This window comes from Macaca nemestrina, chromosome 15 (assembly GCF_043159975.1).
Source record: "Macaca nemestrina isolate mMacNem1 chromosome 15, mMacNem.hap1, whole genome shotgun sequence".
Taxonomy (NCBI): Eukaryota; Metazoa; Chordata; class Mammalia; order Primates; family Cercopithecidae; genus Macaca; species Macaca nemestrina.
In genome coordinates, this window is record NC_092139.1 from 53,363,217 (window position 1) to 53,380,382 (window position 17,166).

The 17,166-nt window shown below is 46.3% G+C and overlaps 1 protein-coding gene across 5 annotated transcripts in view; it reads left to right on the forward strand.

The window, feature by feature from the left end:
- Positions 1-14,226, forward strand: part of LOC105486812 (solute carrier family 24 member 3) — a 506,030-nt gene extending 491,804 nt beyond the window's left edge. For 3 of the 5 annotated variants that reach the window (XM_071079731.1, XM_071079732.1, XM_071079735.1), the window contains 3 exons: positions 7,783-7,878; positions 8,847-8,912; positions 12,322-14,226. In XM_071079731.1, the coding sequence (XP_070935832.1) occupies positions 7,783-7,878; positions 8,847-8,912; positions 12,322-12,471 (312 nt within the window). In that variant the 3' untranslated portion in view covers positions 12,472-14,226. The remainder of the gene's footprint in view (positions 1-7,782; positions 7,879-8,846; positions 8,913-12,321) is intronic. The other 2 variants (XM_011749881.2, XM_071079733.1) reach the window with 1 other exon arrangement.
- Positions 14,227-17,166: the final 2,940 nt, after the last annotated feature.

Consider the following 17,166-nt stretch of genomic DNA (forward strand, 5'->3'; position numbering starts at 1 on the left):
GGATTGCTCGTTTCTTGGCACTTCTGTGGTTCAGGAGAAAGTCCTAGGCACGGAGGCAGGAATGGCTGTTGGGAGGCAGCTGGCACCCACCAAAATGGCACCTCAGGGAGATGGGGGGATGTGGGTGAGTACTGATGGCAACTGCTACAGGGGCATCTGTGATTCTTAAAGTTCATTCAGGACTCTTACAAACATGGTAGGCAGACATGGTAAAACCCTGTCCTACTAAAAATACAAAAATTAGCCAAGTGCGGTGGCACACACCTATAGTCCCAGCTACTTGGGAGGCTACTTGGGGGGCTGCGACAGGAGAATCACTTGAACCCAGGAGGAGGAGGTTGCAGTGAGTTGAGATCATGCCACTGCACTCCAGCCTGGGTGACACAGCAAGACTTCATCTCAAAAAAAAAAAAAGAAAAATTTGCTAGGCAGGAAAGGTCCAGATGCACTTCTGAGGGCTCTTAGAGGGTAAAGGGAGGCTATACCCTGGATTTCTGCTGTGCCTGGCAGAGTATAACAAAATTGAGAATTTAGGGTGCAAAGCCCAACTCTAAGTGCAGACCTGACCCCTCACCAACTTCATAAACTTGACAAAGTGGTTTAACCTCTCTGAGCCTCAGTTGTCTCATCTTTCAAATGTGGAGAACAAAACTCACTCTGCATACTTCATGAGTGGCCACTAGAAGTAAACGCACTGTGGTACTAAATGACTAAAGGACTTAGGGATGCAACTGTCATGAAATTGCTTCTTTTCTGTGGGCTTGGTCACTGTCTTACCTCATTTAATTGTTCAAACAAAGAGATTCCCACCCAGTGATATTATACAATGTAAAGCCACAGCTGGGAACGTCCATTTGGAAACTACACCCAAACAAGTGTAAAACTACCCAAATAAGAAAATGTGAAATGACATGCCACATATGTTCCAAGTTAGAAATAAATTAGGAAAAATGCCGGGGCTTCTTATTTTTCCTAAAAGAATTTGTTGGTTGGGTCGAGCTGACCACAAGCCATAGAGAGATTTTAAACTGTAGTACTGGGGAAATCAGAATCTTTTAGGGTGGGGGTATGGGCTCTCCAAAGGTAATAGGGTTCAAAGAACTATTTTATGAACAGCAAGTATGCATGAAACTTGGTATGAATGAGTATCTGTGTCTGCATCCGTACTAAAAAATATACATGCACTGTGGGCTAAATTCCTGTTGACTTTGGAAATAGCCACCCTCCTGTTTCCTCCACAACAACTGCCAAGAGGGAATTAGAGAATGAAAATGCATGCTTCTTAAGGCAAGCAATGAAAACAGCATTAAATGTCAGGACTGAACAATCCAAGATGTGCCTCACATGCTCTCAGATCAGTATTGCCTTGAAGATTTTCTGCATTGGCACTTAATGTTCCTTGTGTCTGTGAGGCGGGGAGGAGGGAGATGATCTAGTTCAACACTGTGCAGGCCTTTCCAAAGGTCATTCACGGATGAGAAGGGTTTGGTGATATCATTTGGCTTAGCATGCCTCAAGAAAGTGTTTTGCTGCCTTCAGGAAAAGTTACTGGGATGATGAAAATGTTTTATATTTTTGTTGAAGTGTGGGTTACATGAGTATATGCATTTGTCAAAACTCATCCAGTAGTAAGAACACTTAAGATTTGTGCATTTTACTCTATGCAAATTATGCCTCAATTAAAAAACAATTTGGTGCCCTCTTGCTTTGTTACTTGCAGAGATCAGCTTAAAGCCAACCCTCACCATGGCCTGTCTCCCAATCAACTCTCCACTCTTGCCCTTTGCTGTGCAGCCTCACTGCCTCCCAGTATGCACATGCATGCACACGTGCATACACACGCAGGCAAAGGCACACACACATACGCACACATGCAAACACATGCTGGCAAACGCACACACACACGCATCCACACATGCAAACACACAGGCAAACGCACACACACACACATGCAGACACACACAGGCAAACGCACACACACACGCAGACACACGCAGGCAAACGCACACACATGCAGACACATGCAGGCAAACGCACACACATGCAGACACGCAGGCAAATGCACACACATGCACACATGCACACATGCAAACACATGCAGGCAAATGCACGTACACACACATGCAAGCACATGCAAATGTGCACACATGCATGCATACATGCAAACATGCCACACACATGCATACACACATAGGCAAAGGCACACACACATACGCACACATGCAAACACATGCTGGCAAACGCACACACACATGCATCCACACATGCAAACACACAGGCAAATGCACACACACACATGCAGACACACACAGGCAAACGCACACACACACATGCAGACACACACAGGCAAACGCACACACATGCAGACACGCAGGCAAACACACACACATGCAGACACGCAGGCAAACGCACACACATGCACACATGCAAACACATGCAGGCAAATGCGTGTATACACATATGCAAGCACATGCAAACGTGCACACATGCATGCATACATGCAAACATGCCACACATATGCATACATGCAAGCAAGCACACACATCCACACATGCAAACATACACAGGCAAACGTACACACATACATGCAAACATGTACAGGGAAATGCACACATGTGCATGCTCACATGCAAACACATGCACATATACACACACGCATGCTAAGAATCACCAGCAAATGCTTTTTTTTTTTTTTTTTGACAAGAGTTTCACTCTGTCGCCAGGCTGGAGTGCAGTGGTGTGATCTCGGCTCACTGCAACCTCCGCCTCCCCAAGGTTCAAGCAATTCTCCTGCCTCAGCCTCCCAAGTAGCTGGAATTATAGGTATGCACCACCATGCCCAGCTAATTTTTGTATTTTGAGTAGAGACAGGTTTTCACCATGTTGGCCAGGAATGTCTCGATCTCTTGACCTCATGATCCACCCGCCTTGGCTTCCCAAAGTGCTGGGGTTGCAGGTGTGAGCTACCGCGCCTGGCAGCAGATGCTCATTTTTTTGGTTTGTTTTGGAAAGGGTTTTGCTCTGTCACCCAGGCTGGAGTGCAGTGGTGGGATCACAGCTCACTGTAGCCTCGACCTCCCCAGCTCAAGTGATCCTCCCACCTCAGTCTTTCGAGTGACTGGGACTACAGGCACATGCCAACAGAATTGGCTAATTTTTATTTTTATTTTTTTGTAGAGATGGGATCTTGCTATGTTGCCCAGGCTGGTCTTTAACTCCTAGATTCAGGCAATCCACCCATGACACCTTCCCAAAGTGCTAGAATTACAGGCATAAGTTACCATACCTGGCCCAGATGCTCATTTAAACATACAGTATGTGGAGCCAGGGACTGGAGGGGTGAGGAAATTAGGTGCTAGAGTGAGGAAAAACTCACAGGCCAGGCATCCGCCTTCTGATCATTTGGACCTGCTGGTCTGGTAAGAACGTGCCCCAACCCAAGCACAAGCAGGATGACATCAGCACCATATGGACAATGGTGAACTTGGAAGAGGCAAAAGGACTTAGGGCGGGATGAGCAGGGTAGAGGTGGGAAGGAGGTGAGACCCCCACCCAGCTAGACCGAAAGTCTCAAAGAGGGTTCAGGAGTGTGCTTAAGGTGCCAACTACAGAGAAGGGGTGCAAGGATGTGAGATAGTGACATGAGGTCCTTAACAGAGCTCCTGACCCTCCTCGCATCTTCCTTAATGGCTAGCCTCTCAGGAAGGAGGAGCCCTACAGGCCTCTTTTCATTTTGTTTTTGAGTTATAAAAGTAATATACATTAATAGCCCAAAATTGGAAGCAGCCGAGATGTCCATCAACAGGAGCATAATTAAACACACCATGGCATATTTACACTGCTGTAAAAATAAATGAGCTGTTGGTGCAATGAAAACATTGAAAGAGTCTTTTAAAATGATGCGGACATAAAAGAGTCCACGCTGCAGGATTCTGTTGCTATGAAGCTCTAGGACAGGCTGAACTGCCCTGTGGTGGAGAAACAGGGCAGTGCCTGCCTCGGGCGAAGTTTGCGGGAGGGCACCCGAGAACTTTCTGGAATGACGGAAGTGTTCTGTGTCATGGTAGAGTTTGGGTTGCATGGGTGTATGCGTTTCTCAGAACCTGTTGAATGGTACAGTTTTGTTGTGGGAATTTTACTATATAAAAATGGCATCTAAGAATAAAAGACCCATGGACTGTGAATGAACTCTACTTAATGAGATGCAGACAGGAGTGCTCAGGGGTGAAATGGCCTGGTCTCTGCAGTTTACTTTGAAGTCCCCACAAGCACATGTGGACATGCCCTGCTTTTTTTAAAAAAAAAAAAAAGATGGCCGGGCGCGGTGGCTCAAGCCTGTAATCCCAGCACTTTGGGAGGCCGAGACGGGCGGATCACGAGGTCAGGAGATCGAGACCATCCTGGCTAACACGGTGAAACCCCGTCTCTACTAAAAATACAAAAACTTAGCCGGGCGAGGTGGCAGGCGCCTGTAGTCCCAGCTACTCGGGAGGCTGAGGCAGGAGAATGGCGTAAACCCGGGAGGCGGAGCTTGCAGTGAGCTGAGATCTGGCCACTGCACTCCAGCCTGGGTGACAGAGCGAGACTCCGTCTCAAAAAAAAAAAAAAAAAAAAAAAAAAAAAAGATGGTATAATTCTTGCAACTTTCCTGAATGCTTGAGAACTTTCATAGCAGCATGCTGGGTTTAAAAACACTACATAGACTCAAAATAAATTAAGTAAAGTGGGGAAGGGAGAGAAAGAACATTGGGCAGAGACCACATTGCTTCTGGAACATTATCCAGGGAATGGCATCTGGGGTCTCTCTGCTTCCAACCTCACTCTGACCAGTCCCCGCTGCCCCACAGAACACTGGCCTCCTTATAATGCATATTCAAAATGAGATCTCATGGACATGTATTATTCATTCATCAATTATGTTTTAAGCACGTGGTCTGTGCCCAGCCCTGTGCCAGGTGGAGGGTAAAGTCAGACGTGGTTCCTACCCTTGCAGTGTCTGCAATCTAGTAAGCTATTGTTCAGTGATAGGTTTAGAAAAGAAGCAGCCTCGGGTGCAAGGAAGTGGACCCAGCCCCCAGTTACTGAGAATGTATTATACCCCAGGCCCTCTTCAACCATTTTAACATGGATTAATTCAGTTCAACTTCATAAGCACCGACCAAGCAGGAACTGTATTATCCCCATTTACACTTTGAAAGACTGGGGCTTAGGGAAGTTCAGTTACCCGTCCACGATGATACAGCAAGTGAGTGACCAAGCAGAGATTCAAAACCCAGGAAGTTAGCTCCGGAGTCCATGCCTTAAATCAGAGGGTTGCAAACATTTTCTATAAGGGGCCAGAGAGGAAATATTTTAAGCCCTGTGGATCATACCGTCTCCATCAAAACCACTCAGCTCAGCTGCTGTCATGTGAAAATAGCCATTGATGACACATAAATGAATGAACTGAGTCCCAATAAAATTGTGTTTACAAAGACAGGCTGGAGCCAGATGCAGTGGCTCATGCTTGTAATCCCAGCACTTTGGGAGGCCAATGCTGGAGGATTGCTTGAGGCCAGGAGTTTGAGACCAGCCTGAGCAACATAGCAAGATCCTATCTTTACAAACAACAACAACAACAACAACAAATGAACTGGGCGTAGTGGTGTGTGCCTATAGTCCCAGCTACTTGGGAGGCTGAGGCGGGAGGATCACTTGGGCACAGTTCAAAGCTATAGTGAGCTGTGATTTCACCTCTGCACTCCAGCCTGGACAACACAATGAGACCCAGTCTCTAAAAAAAACAAAAAGAGGCCATGACTCCTGCCCCAAACCATCCATAGCTGCAGCAGCCGGGAGATGTTTGAGCTGGGCCAGAAGGCAGCTGAAGGAGCCCTCATTCCTGCCTGTCACATCCTTGTGGAAGTACAAGGGTCAGACAGCAAGGAGTAAATATAGGCTTTGAGAGCCCAGGTCTCTCACAATGAAAACACAAAAATACACTCCTGGGTGCGTGTAGCAGTTCATGACCAAAGGAAGGCTATAGAGAAAAAGGTGAGAAGTTAAAAACACATAGAAACTCCACAAAATAGTGAGTTGCCTTTGGCCTCTGGAGCCAAATTTAGAATTTCAGCCACACTGTTCGAGATTTCATGTGAACACAGGAAGAGTAAAGTTGAAAAACTTTGGTTTAACAGGATTCCTTTTGAAAATGTTTGACCAAAGAGAATTTTCCTGCTAGGAGCTTCGCTCTCTTGGTTTCTTAAGGGCGTGAAATCACTTTACTAAGTTCTTGTTGCTGACAAGGATTTGACCCTGGAGCTCAGAGGGCAAGCCGTGCTGGAAATGCATTGCCCCTCATAGAAGGCATCTGTGTGTGCAGTGCTGAAAGTTAAGAGCTCAAAAGGATTCCTAAGTGTTTATCTACAGTTTCACATCTACCCAAGGGTGACTGAGGATAGCTCCAAGAGCCTCTTCCTCTCTCCTAGGGGTTGCCATCTTGCTGTGAGGAGCCCACCTCTCCCCTTCAACGGTGACCAGAACACAGGGGATTATCATAGTCAGTGTGGACAGAATACTTGGAGGAAGAAAATCTCCTTCAATACAACACATATGTGACGCAGTCCTGTGTGTCGGCCTCTTTACACCAACCCAGCTGATGAAAGTAGGACAGTCTACCCACAGTCAGGTTGAGTGTGTGCATGAAGTTAAGCCACCAGCTGGACTGCGATGGGGCCAATCTGCCATTTTTCCACACTGAATTAACCAGGTTAAGCCACTGCTCTGGTGTCATAGAGCTATGATCTGAGCCTTTCCTTATTCTCAGGAACGCATTTGGTGGCAGGGAAGCATATTCCAGCTGGGGGCCAGCCAATGGTTGACTCGCAGGGATTGCAGATCACTGGAGAAAGAGTCCAGCTCAATCCCTCCGTGACAGGACATCCCTAAGTCACATCTTCACAGAAAGGGTTGGCTGTTTAGGGCATATGGTGTCCATATTTTCTGTCCTGTCAGAAAATAAACCTGACACACCCACTTATGGAGACACCTTCCGGTATGCACACACCAGTACTGAACTGGTGCTGTTATGGCACAAGGTACCTTAAACCGTGTCAGAAGGGCCCAGAACCACTCTTACTCAATAATCACCACTTAGTTGTTTAACGAAAACAATGCAGAAATCAGCCAGCCTCACTTTCCCTTCCCATGAACACAGAGAAGCTTTTCACTCCCTGCAGGATAGTGTACATTGATTGGGGCCTGTCGTCCTCAAACCTGAATGCACACAAGCATTTCCAAGAGAGCATGTGGAAGATGAATATCAAGATCCCTTCCCCAGAACCCTTGGAGACCAGAAGAAGTGGATCTGAGCTTTATACTTTCTCTAAATCAGTGGTTCTTAAACTTTCCTGTGCATCAGAATCACCTGGAGTTAAAACACAGATTCATGGGCCCTGCCCCAGGGTTTCTGATTCAGGAGTTCTGAGTGGGGCCTGAGATCCTGCGTTTCTAGCAAGTTCCCGCATGCTGCTGCTGCTGCTGGCCCCAAAAGCACCCTCTGAGAACCACTGCTCTAAGGAATCTCTTCTCTTTTGGGGCAGCCGGCCTTGTGACTTTGGTCAAAGGCAGAAGCAGTGTCTTCTCTACATCATGAAAGAAACTATTTGACCTTTGTCGGCGAAGTCAGCACTCCAGTACTCTCTACCTGCTCTGCTTGATATTGTAGCCACAGTCACATGTGGCTCTTTAAATGTAAATTTGGTTAAGGATGAGATTAAAACTGCTTTTTTTTTTTTTTTTCAGTTGCATGAGCCACATTTCAAATGCCCAACAGCCACTGGCTCCCATGTTGGAGAGCACAGATATAGAACCTTTCCATCACCACAGAAAGTTCTGCTGGTCAGTGCTATTCTATAGAAACTCCAAGGCTGGAAACTTTGAGAGCACTTTGGGATGCTTGTAATGGGCACTTTGAGAGGCCAAGGTGGGAGGATCACTTGCTTCCAGGAGTTCAAGACCAGCCTGGGCAACATAGTGAGACCTAGCCTCTACCAAAAAATCAAAAATTAGCCAGGTGCGATGGTGTGTGCCTGTAGTCCTCAGGAGGCTGAGGTGGGAGGATCACTTGTGGCTGGGAGGTTGAGGCTGTAGTGAACCAAGATCACACCTCTGCACCCCAGCTTGGGTAACAAAGTGAAACTGTGTCTCAAAAAAAAAAGAAGGAACTCCAAATACGTTTCTCTCTTTCCCTTCATTGGCTGTTTTCCCCACCGTGTGAAAAACAAACCTCTCAAAATCCCTTTACTAACATCGGAAATGGAATTTTAACTTTTTCTTCTGTTTTGTTTGCCCACAACAGCGACCCTCCTCCACTTCTTCCCATCAAGTTAGGGTAAGGACAGAGACATTTTGGTGCAAAAGAGATGAAAAGTTTATTCATATTTTTCCATTGCCCATGTCATGAAATTCATACTAAAAGCAGTACGGGTTTGAGACAGCAAAAGTTCCCCGGAGGTAAAGGAACGTGTGGACAGGGATATGTTGTGGGCCACAAGAATCTCACAGTCCCAGATGGAGAGTTCAGGTGGCCGTGGGGCACTCCAGCCAGGACCCTGCTGTTGAGGGTAAGGCCAGGATGGGACTGAGAGTGGACAAGACAAAGACAAGCCTTGGGATTCCAGAAGAGCACACGTCTCAAGTGTAAGCTGCGGAGCTGGCTGCGGAAGCTGTCTGTTGGTTTTTCATTCTAGAGGGGAGACGTGGAATCACTGCTACTCAGAGTTGTGTGGGCAGATGCCCTTTCCAAAGCCTAACTCTGCTTTGGAAGCCTAGTTTGTCAGAAGCCTAACTCTAACCCTCTCTTACAGATCCGGCTGAATAGCAGGGGGCTGATCTACTCTGTGGGCTTGCTCCTGGCCTCTGTTTTTGTCACGGTAAGTTGGCAGCTCTCCCCTCGTACTTGTGTTTGCCCGTCCTTTCCTCCCCTTGGGTTCTTTGGAGACCGGATGAGCTTGGCCTCCTGGTGACTGGAGACAAGCAACCACCGTGTCCCATCTCCTGGCTCTTTCTTTTAGAAGTGAGTCCTAGCAACCCACTAGAACACCTTCTCCGTTTCTGAAAGAAGCCGGCCTTCCTCTCAAAGGCATGACCCTATCTTAAGTAGAACACATACTGTTTTCCCAAATGCAAAGAGAAGATCCCGCTTTGTCTGCAATTCTAGTCTCGGAAAGGTAGATTCCAATTCATTGATTGTTCCAGGTTTCCACATGAATCCATGAATTTGACTAATACTTGGAAACTAAAAATATATTTTATTGACAGTACATTTTGAGGCCATTCCACTGCTGTCTCAGCCATTACGCCCACTTGTGTACTTTAATATTCCCAATTCAACTGATGTGTTTGGAACAAGTTCACACCAACGCATAGACTCATCCACATGAAGCATCCATTAACATACAAATATGCTGTTGGCATTAATAAGCATTGAGACACAATATGTTTTTTTCTTAATTTTTCAAGGAAGTAGTCATTGAGTTACACCTGGCATGTTGTTAGCATAAATATGCCAGAGAATGGGAATTCAGAAGGACAGGCAGGAAGCAAGATAAGTAGTTTATAGGATCAGGGTGTGAATTGAATGTCAAGATTTCACCAAAGCAAATACTGCCTTATGCAAAAGTGAAAATCTACATCATTTGTGCTCTTATGGTTTAGGAGGTCCTGCAGTTCTTCTATGTTGTGGAGTGGTGACAGTTGTAGTAGCCAACACCGTATACTTAATGTTTTGTATACATATTTTCCCATTTGGAGCTCATCATGCCCCCCATGAGGTGTCACTAATGTCAGCCTATTATACAGATGAGCGACTGAGGCCTAGAGAAACTAATTGACTCATTTTTATTGACACCGAGTGAATGGAGGAACAAGCCAGCTGACACCAGAGTGCACACTCATAGCTACCGTGTGACTTTTTAGGCTATGCTATAGTTATACCATCTACAGGAGACCTGGCTAACCACTAACTGGGCTGTCAAAATGAGGTTGCCAAAATGCTGAAGAGAGGCAAGTTTGGGGGAGGAAAAGCAATTTTAAACATCTTAGGTTTGCAATGCCTGTTTGACATCCAGGGGAAGAGGTCAAGAAAGCCATTGGAAATATAAGCCTAAGTTCACGAGAGATGTTCAGTCTGGAGACACCATAGTGTAGATGGTATTTAAAGCCCTACAGTTGGGAGAGATCACCAAGGGAGTGAGTGCACACGAAAGAGAGAAGAGGCCCAAGATCTCAGTGTTGAGGCAGTCTGACACTCACAGGTCAGGTCGATAAGGAAGAAACACCAAAAGAAACAGAGAAGGAACAGTTTGGAGATGCAGGAATAAAACCAGGAGAGTGTGGGGTCCTGGAAGCCACCTACTGGAGGGTTTTCCAGGTGGAGGGAGCTATCGGCTGAGTCAGGGAGAGGAGCCCTGAGCACTGGTCATTGGAGTTAGCAATGCAAAACCGTTGGTGCTAATGAGAGGGTAGTGCTGTGCAGTTGAGTGGAATAAGTTAATAAAGAATGGAAGGAGTGAGATTGGAGACTGTGAGCAGACATTCACAACTCTTTCATGTTATCTGACTGTAAAGAAAGGGGAAAAATGGAAATTCAGAAAAAAGTGTTATTTTAAGATGAGTGAGATAACAGAATCTTTGTATGCCAATTAGAATAACCCAGGGATGGAGCTGGGGCATGTGGCTGGCAAGAGAGGGAGTTGCTGGAACCAGGTCCTTAAGCAGTGTGGGAGATGGGATCTGGGGCATGCAGGGTGGAGTTGAGCTCACTGCCAGGAGAGAAGGCAGGGAGGTGGGGTTGGGAGCTCTGTGCCATGGGGATAAGTGAGGATGGGGAAGCGAGTGTTGGAGATTGGAAGAGAGGGGAGAGGTGTGAAGTAGCCATCTGGGGAAGGGAGAGACAGGGACTAGGGAAGGATGAGATGCCTGCTGAAAAGCATGAATGACCCACTTAATGTCAGTGGTCTCGATTTTTAAAATAAGACCCATCAGCATGGCTGGCCAACTTCCTCCAGCCCTGATGGTCAGCTGCACGGACGCGGCATGAACCAGATTGGGACCTGACTTGAACTGGAGGGCTGTGGCTTAGCCAAGCAAGGACAACCGAGCAAGAGAGAGGCCAGGGAATCAGGGTGGATGCCCCAGAGTGACTCTAGCGAGTGTGGGTGGAATTGAAGCAGAGGAAGGAGAGAAGGAAAGGGGCAAAGTGGGTGAAGCCTACAGAAGTGATGGTATCAATAAGGTGTGGACTATGGGCATTTGCAGAGTTGTGGGAGCTGGGGAATCGGGAGGAGTAAACTAGAAAGGAAGAGATTGGAGTCAGAAAGTGGGATGTGTGACGCTAAGATAACACAGATGCTTCTGTCAGTGCCAATAGCAACATCTAGGCCCCAGTGCCACCCAGCAGACCTTTCTGCAGTGAAATGGCCTGCACCTGGGCTGGACAGTACTACCGGCTACGGTTGGCTGTAGCACTTGAAATGTGGAGCTGTGTTTTAATTTTATTTCATTTATATTTCGGTAGCACATGGGCTGGTGGGTGTGAGTGGCTGAGGCCAGATGAAGGATGAGGACTTGATGGGGCAGGGTGTTGGAAAGACCCTCTCCCCTCCGGGGGCATTGAAATCACAGAGAAAGTCAGCAGGAGTACAGAGGAGATTGGCAAGAGCTGGGGCAGAAAGCTTCAAGGATGGGCAGTGGCCGGGGTTACATTGTTGGCTGCAACAGGAGGAACCAAGAGGAACTGTGGGAAGAACCAAGATTCCAGGCTCAGTGTTTTTAGGGAGGAGAGAAGGAAAATGGTCTGGAAGCAGCCGTGAGGAGCTGTGGGGAGGGAGCAACTTCCTCACCTCCAGAACAGCCATGGAAGAGATGCAGCCGCCGCCGCCTGAGGACTGAGGGATCAGTGTGCCCAGGGGAGCAGGGGTCTGCTTAGAGCAAGATGGGGAAGGCCCAGAACAGATGAAGGGCCCACAGGCGTGTGGTGTTGGAGCTCCATGGAAGAGGGTTGGCTGCTGGGATGTGCTTGTGAGTCCTGCCATTTGTTTTAGTTATTTTTCTACAACCAGCAGCTTCTGGCTTCCTTTATTCCTGATGTTGATGTTTTCACCTCCCACAGTCCAAGACGAGAGGTGGATTTTGCAGGCTCAAAGAGGATCAGAACCTTGCCCGAGGCCCACAGACAGCAGCCCTTCCCTGGGTTCCCTGGGTCCCCTGGGTTCCCCTACCAACCCCCCAGAGGCTGCTGCCTCCTCCTGGTGCCCTCTGAACCTGTTCTGTGCCCTGCAGGTGTTCGGTGTCCACCTGAACAAGTGGCAGCTGGACAAGAAGCTGGGCTGTGGGTGCCTCCTCCTGTATGGCGTGTTCCTGTGCTTCTCCATCATGACTGAGTTCAACGTGTTCACCTTCGTGAACCTGCCCATGTGCGGGGACCACTGAGCCGCTGGGTGCCCGCAGAGGCTCAGCTCCTTCTTTTCTGTGCAATACGAGACCTGGCCGCACCCCGAGTCACACAGGACCCTGGGGCCACGGCGTTCGTCTCTCCTGTGCTGTCCTCAGGCCTCCACTCCTGTTTTGGTGGCCCAGGCTCTCCCCTGCCCCATCGTCACTTCCCCAATCCTAGGGTCATGCCCACCCACCCTTTCCTGCCTCCTCCGTGTGAAGACATCCAACATCCACGTGACTTTTCCAGCTCCATTTTGGAACAGTGACTGAGATTCTAGAAAAACTGGCTGCTAACTGGCCTGAGCCAGGCAACACTGATTCCAATCCCTCCTCCTTTTTTAAGTTATTTGATGGAAGACTCACCTAATTTGTGACCTGAGACTGTTGAAGAAATAGAGAGGAGGGGGCCTGTTGATTACAGAGTGTTTGGGATTTTGTTTGGTTTGGAGATGATGCCTAGGTTACTGGATTTGGGGGGATTGTTTTCTTTTGGGGGCCTTCCCCTTTTACTCCTTTTCTTCCAGAGATCAAGAACTGCTCTTGCATCTTCTTCCACTGGGCTCCAGATTAATCAGTGACCCAAAGGTTGCACCTGCCGTGTTGTCTGGGCCTGCGTCCCAGACGTGTTGGAGTATGCATGGATGTAGAGCTTTTTAGAGGAGCCACTGAGCAAGGCCACCGAGAACAAATGCATGACATTTTATAGCCAAGGACGCCTCGCTAAAGTCTTATGGGCGTCCCCTGGGGTTGGGGGGCACAAGGTTTTGGAGGAAGAAGACAACTTCCCTCATGTCCATCATCACCATCTCTTTCTCACTAGGTTCTTTCTAGTTTTCAAGCAATAGTTCTAGCCTGCCTTGGACAAGGGGGCCCCAGTTAAACTACCCATCCATGAGGTACCAGGCAGTCAACAACAGAAGCTTCCCCGACTTGTGAGTCCCTGAGATGCGCTCTTGTTGTTTGGCATTTGGGGTGACAGGGAGTGACCCAGAGGCCACCACTGCTTTTCATGCAGGAGTTACAGACACTGGTTTCTTGGAAAATGGAGAGAAGCGCACTTTGCACAGACGTCGTCAATTAAGTCCCAGTTTGCCACTTGGTATTGAGTACACTGGACCCTGACCGCTGGCTCTTGGGCAAACGTCCTTCCTCACGGGGCGCCTCCGCCAAGCCGGCCCAGCTGCACCCCTCCCTTCCTGGAGGGATGGCCAGGGAAGAAGAAAACAGAGAACTGACACCTTTGAAACCACAGAATGTGTTACATGCAGACTCGCTCAAGGGCGTAAGTTATTGTGAACGTTTTTGCCAATCACCGCTCAACAGCCCTGCTAGATTTTGTATGATGCTGAATTATTACGCAGACTAATTCCACCCAGTCAAGACACACCCATGCTTGTTCACTTGTATTTATTGAAACTGTGGATTCTTGCCCGTGCTGTCCCTTGTATTTACTTTAAGCACTGATCACTTATCATTCATTCGGTATGGTTTTCCCTGTCCCTTGTACACATTCTGGTATGAATTTGTAAAAAATAACCTGCTACAAATTGGTTGAATGTTTCTGTCTATGATGCGAGCCAGCATTAACGAACGGGGCACGTGCCCAACTGAGGAACAGGAGAAGAAATCACCAATTTGGGCTCTCAGAGCTAAGACACACTTATTGATTCTGTTGCACATTTTGCACTGGTTTATGGCGATTGTTTTCTTGGACGGATAGTGTAAAATAAACTTCTCTGTTCTCTATCCTTCCCAGAGCAGAGTGCATTACTTTCTCCCCTGGAAGGCTGTGTGTTTTTCGTTGAGGAGAATGGATGCAAGGTAAAATGTTTGCAGTCACTATGTGTCCAGGTATTTGCCACCTGCTGTTTCTGCGTTGCCTCACCTGGAAAGCTGGCGTATGTGTGGCAGATTATGAGAATGAAGTGGCCAGCTGTGGGTCTCCTGTAAATCTTGAAGGGACTTTAGGCCTATCATCCTGTCATAGAATTCTAGAACTCCACCTGTCCTAGAATACATTAGTTAGGAATTCATTGTTTCCGTTGAACATGAGAGAAGGAGCATCACAGGACTGACAATGACATTCTGGAGTGGCCAAGTTCTCCATTCTGTCTGATTTTAGTAGTTCTTAATTGTGAAAATTAGGATTTCTCCAAAGCTGATTCCTTAAAAGTGACAATAACATAGTTATAATAAGCCGTGTTCTGATGCTGGGTGATGCTCAAGAAATAACTACTCAGATCTAAATTAGTAAACACAGACAGCTAAGCTTCCACCAGAAATGCAGCAAATTCGTTCATAAGAGGCAGAAGAAGAATAACCACGAATCCACAGCACCAAGTTTTTTTAACTGTTGAAAAATATATATTCCTGGGGTGGGAGGAATACCAGGTACTTAGCATGTTTTCAGTGCTTCTATCTTCAAATGTTTTATTACTACATTTGTGTATTTTACAAATATACCTTGGACACAGGGCAGGGTATTTTCATTATGCTGATCAGTGCCCACAAAGCATTAGATACTTTCATGTTAAGTATCTTGTTAGACTAGTCTTAATTAGTTTCACTTTTAACATTAAGCAAAGACATTTAGTCAGAAGTTTGATTTAAAAAAAAAATACGTTTTCTGTGAAATCTTTAGAAACTGTAATTCATGGCTGAATTTCTCAAAGTGAGAATTCTGGGACTACGTAGAGTTTTCATGTTTCCATGCATGATGATTGCCAGCCCGGGAACTGTGGGGGTTTCCCTTCTGAAATGAGAATTTAGCCTATTTCTGCCTAGATCTGAGGCGTGCACAGCTGATTCAGGTCGTGAGTTGAGAACGGGGTTTGAAATGAGCCGGCTGTTCAGTGATGCCAGATTGCTCTTGTCATGGCTTCTGCTGAGCTGGGATTTAAGATGGGGCTGGGATAGGTCAATATCCCCAAACCTGACCATGTCTACTAGAGAAACCCTCATGGCAATTTTCTGAGCAGGCTGAACTCCCCAGGCTGCAGCCGTGCACAAGTGGGACGTCTCCCTGGCCTTGGCCAAGGGAAGATGGGCACTGGGGCTCACACTTCCTCCTGAGTGCATCCTAGTGGCCTCACCAGCTGGCACCTGGAGAAGACCCTCTGTTCCTGGAGATTCTCTTCCCACCTTGCTGAGAGTCACTACCAGGAGGAGTCACTGAAGCCCTCAAGTGGCCTCAGATACACAGAGAGGTCACAGCAAGGGAATATTTCCATGCACAGTGGAAAGATAGCGTCTGCCCCTTCTACAGAAAACTGCTGGCCCTACCTTTTTAGTAATAGTTCACTTTTGTAGGTACATGTTTTGTATTCACCTCCAAAAGATATCTGGCATGCGGGGTGAGTGGATATAAGCCATTTATATTTTCCTAGGTCTTTTGCTGCAGACCCTTATAGTTTACAGTCATAGATTTGCATACTAGGGATCCGAGATGCCGTATAACTCAAGCAGCAAATCTGAACTCATTTTAACCATTCCAACTTCAAAGAAATGAATGTTCAGAAAAAGATAAGGAGTGCTAACATTGTAAAATCCAGACCGTTTTAAGTTGTGGTGTATAAAAATAAGAATATCCAACTTAGAATAAATGTAACAAAAGAGTGTGTCCTAGAATTTTACCTAATTGTTCTTAAAAATATTCGGATTGTTGGGAAAAATTAGAAGTGAGAAATTGATAATGATGATAGTGCTTTTTCCAAGATTTATTTATTTTCACTTTTTAAACATAGAATAATTATCCCATTAACAGAATAATTATCCAGTTATTCTGACCCATTTCCATCAACTGTTTTGAAATAGATGAGATATTTTCATATTGGATTTTGTAGTCTCATACTAATTAATGAGTCTCATTTATTTGGTTATTTTGTGTGATGACTCTCCATACCCACACACGTGTGTGCACACACATACACACACACACCATCTATCTGATACCAAAACTCTGTATGAACACAAGCCAGTGGATCATTGCAATTTTTTCAAAAAAGTTCTTCCATCTGCCTATTATTATGCAAGAATAATAGAGGCGGATTCAGCCAACTTTTCTCTGATAAAGAAAAAGCTCTATGTTCATTGTCTCCTCATCCAAAGATGTGGGCCCTGCTGAGATGCTGAAAAGTGAGGAGCTGGGCTGTGGAGATCAGAGAAGATTAGCAATGTACATGAGATAGATAATGCCAGGCCCCAGAATTGATTTCACATTGAACTTTATGCTTACAACACAGGGCAGAGTAATAAAACTCCACCGAAGTCTTTCAGATGGCTAACTGTTACACTCAGGCCATTTATTTCTTTAAAAACGTGTACCCAGTAGTCCCATGAATTTAAGAAATTCTTACTAAACCTTAATGTAGCAAACATTCTTGCCACGTTACAGAGATTTAAACCTAGTGAGTAGCCACAGTTAATACTCATTTTGGTCTTGGTCTTTGTTTTTGCAATAAGAGGGAGGAAAGGGAAGATTTAAAACTATAATTTTGGCTTTCACAGATGCCACTTAAGGATTTTTCTACTTGAACGAATTTACATAAACATATGCATGTATACATAAATTATGTTTCTTCTTTATATAACTTCCAACTTACCCTATTTATCAATAGCTGAATTTGGTGATGTCACATCTTTTGGTTTGTTGGGACAATCAATCCAGTAACTGATTCCAGAAAACTACAC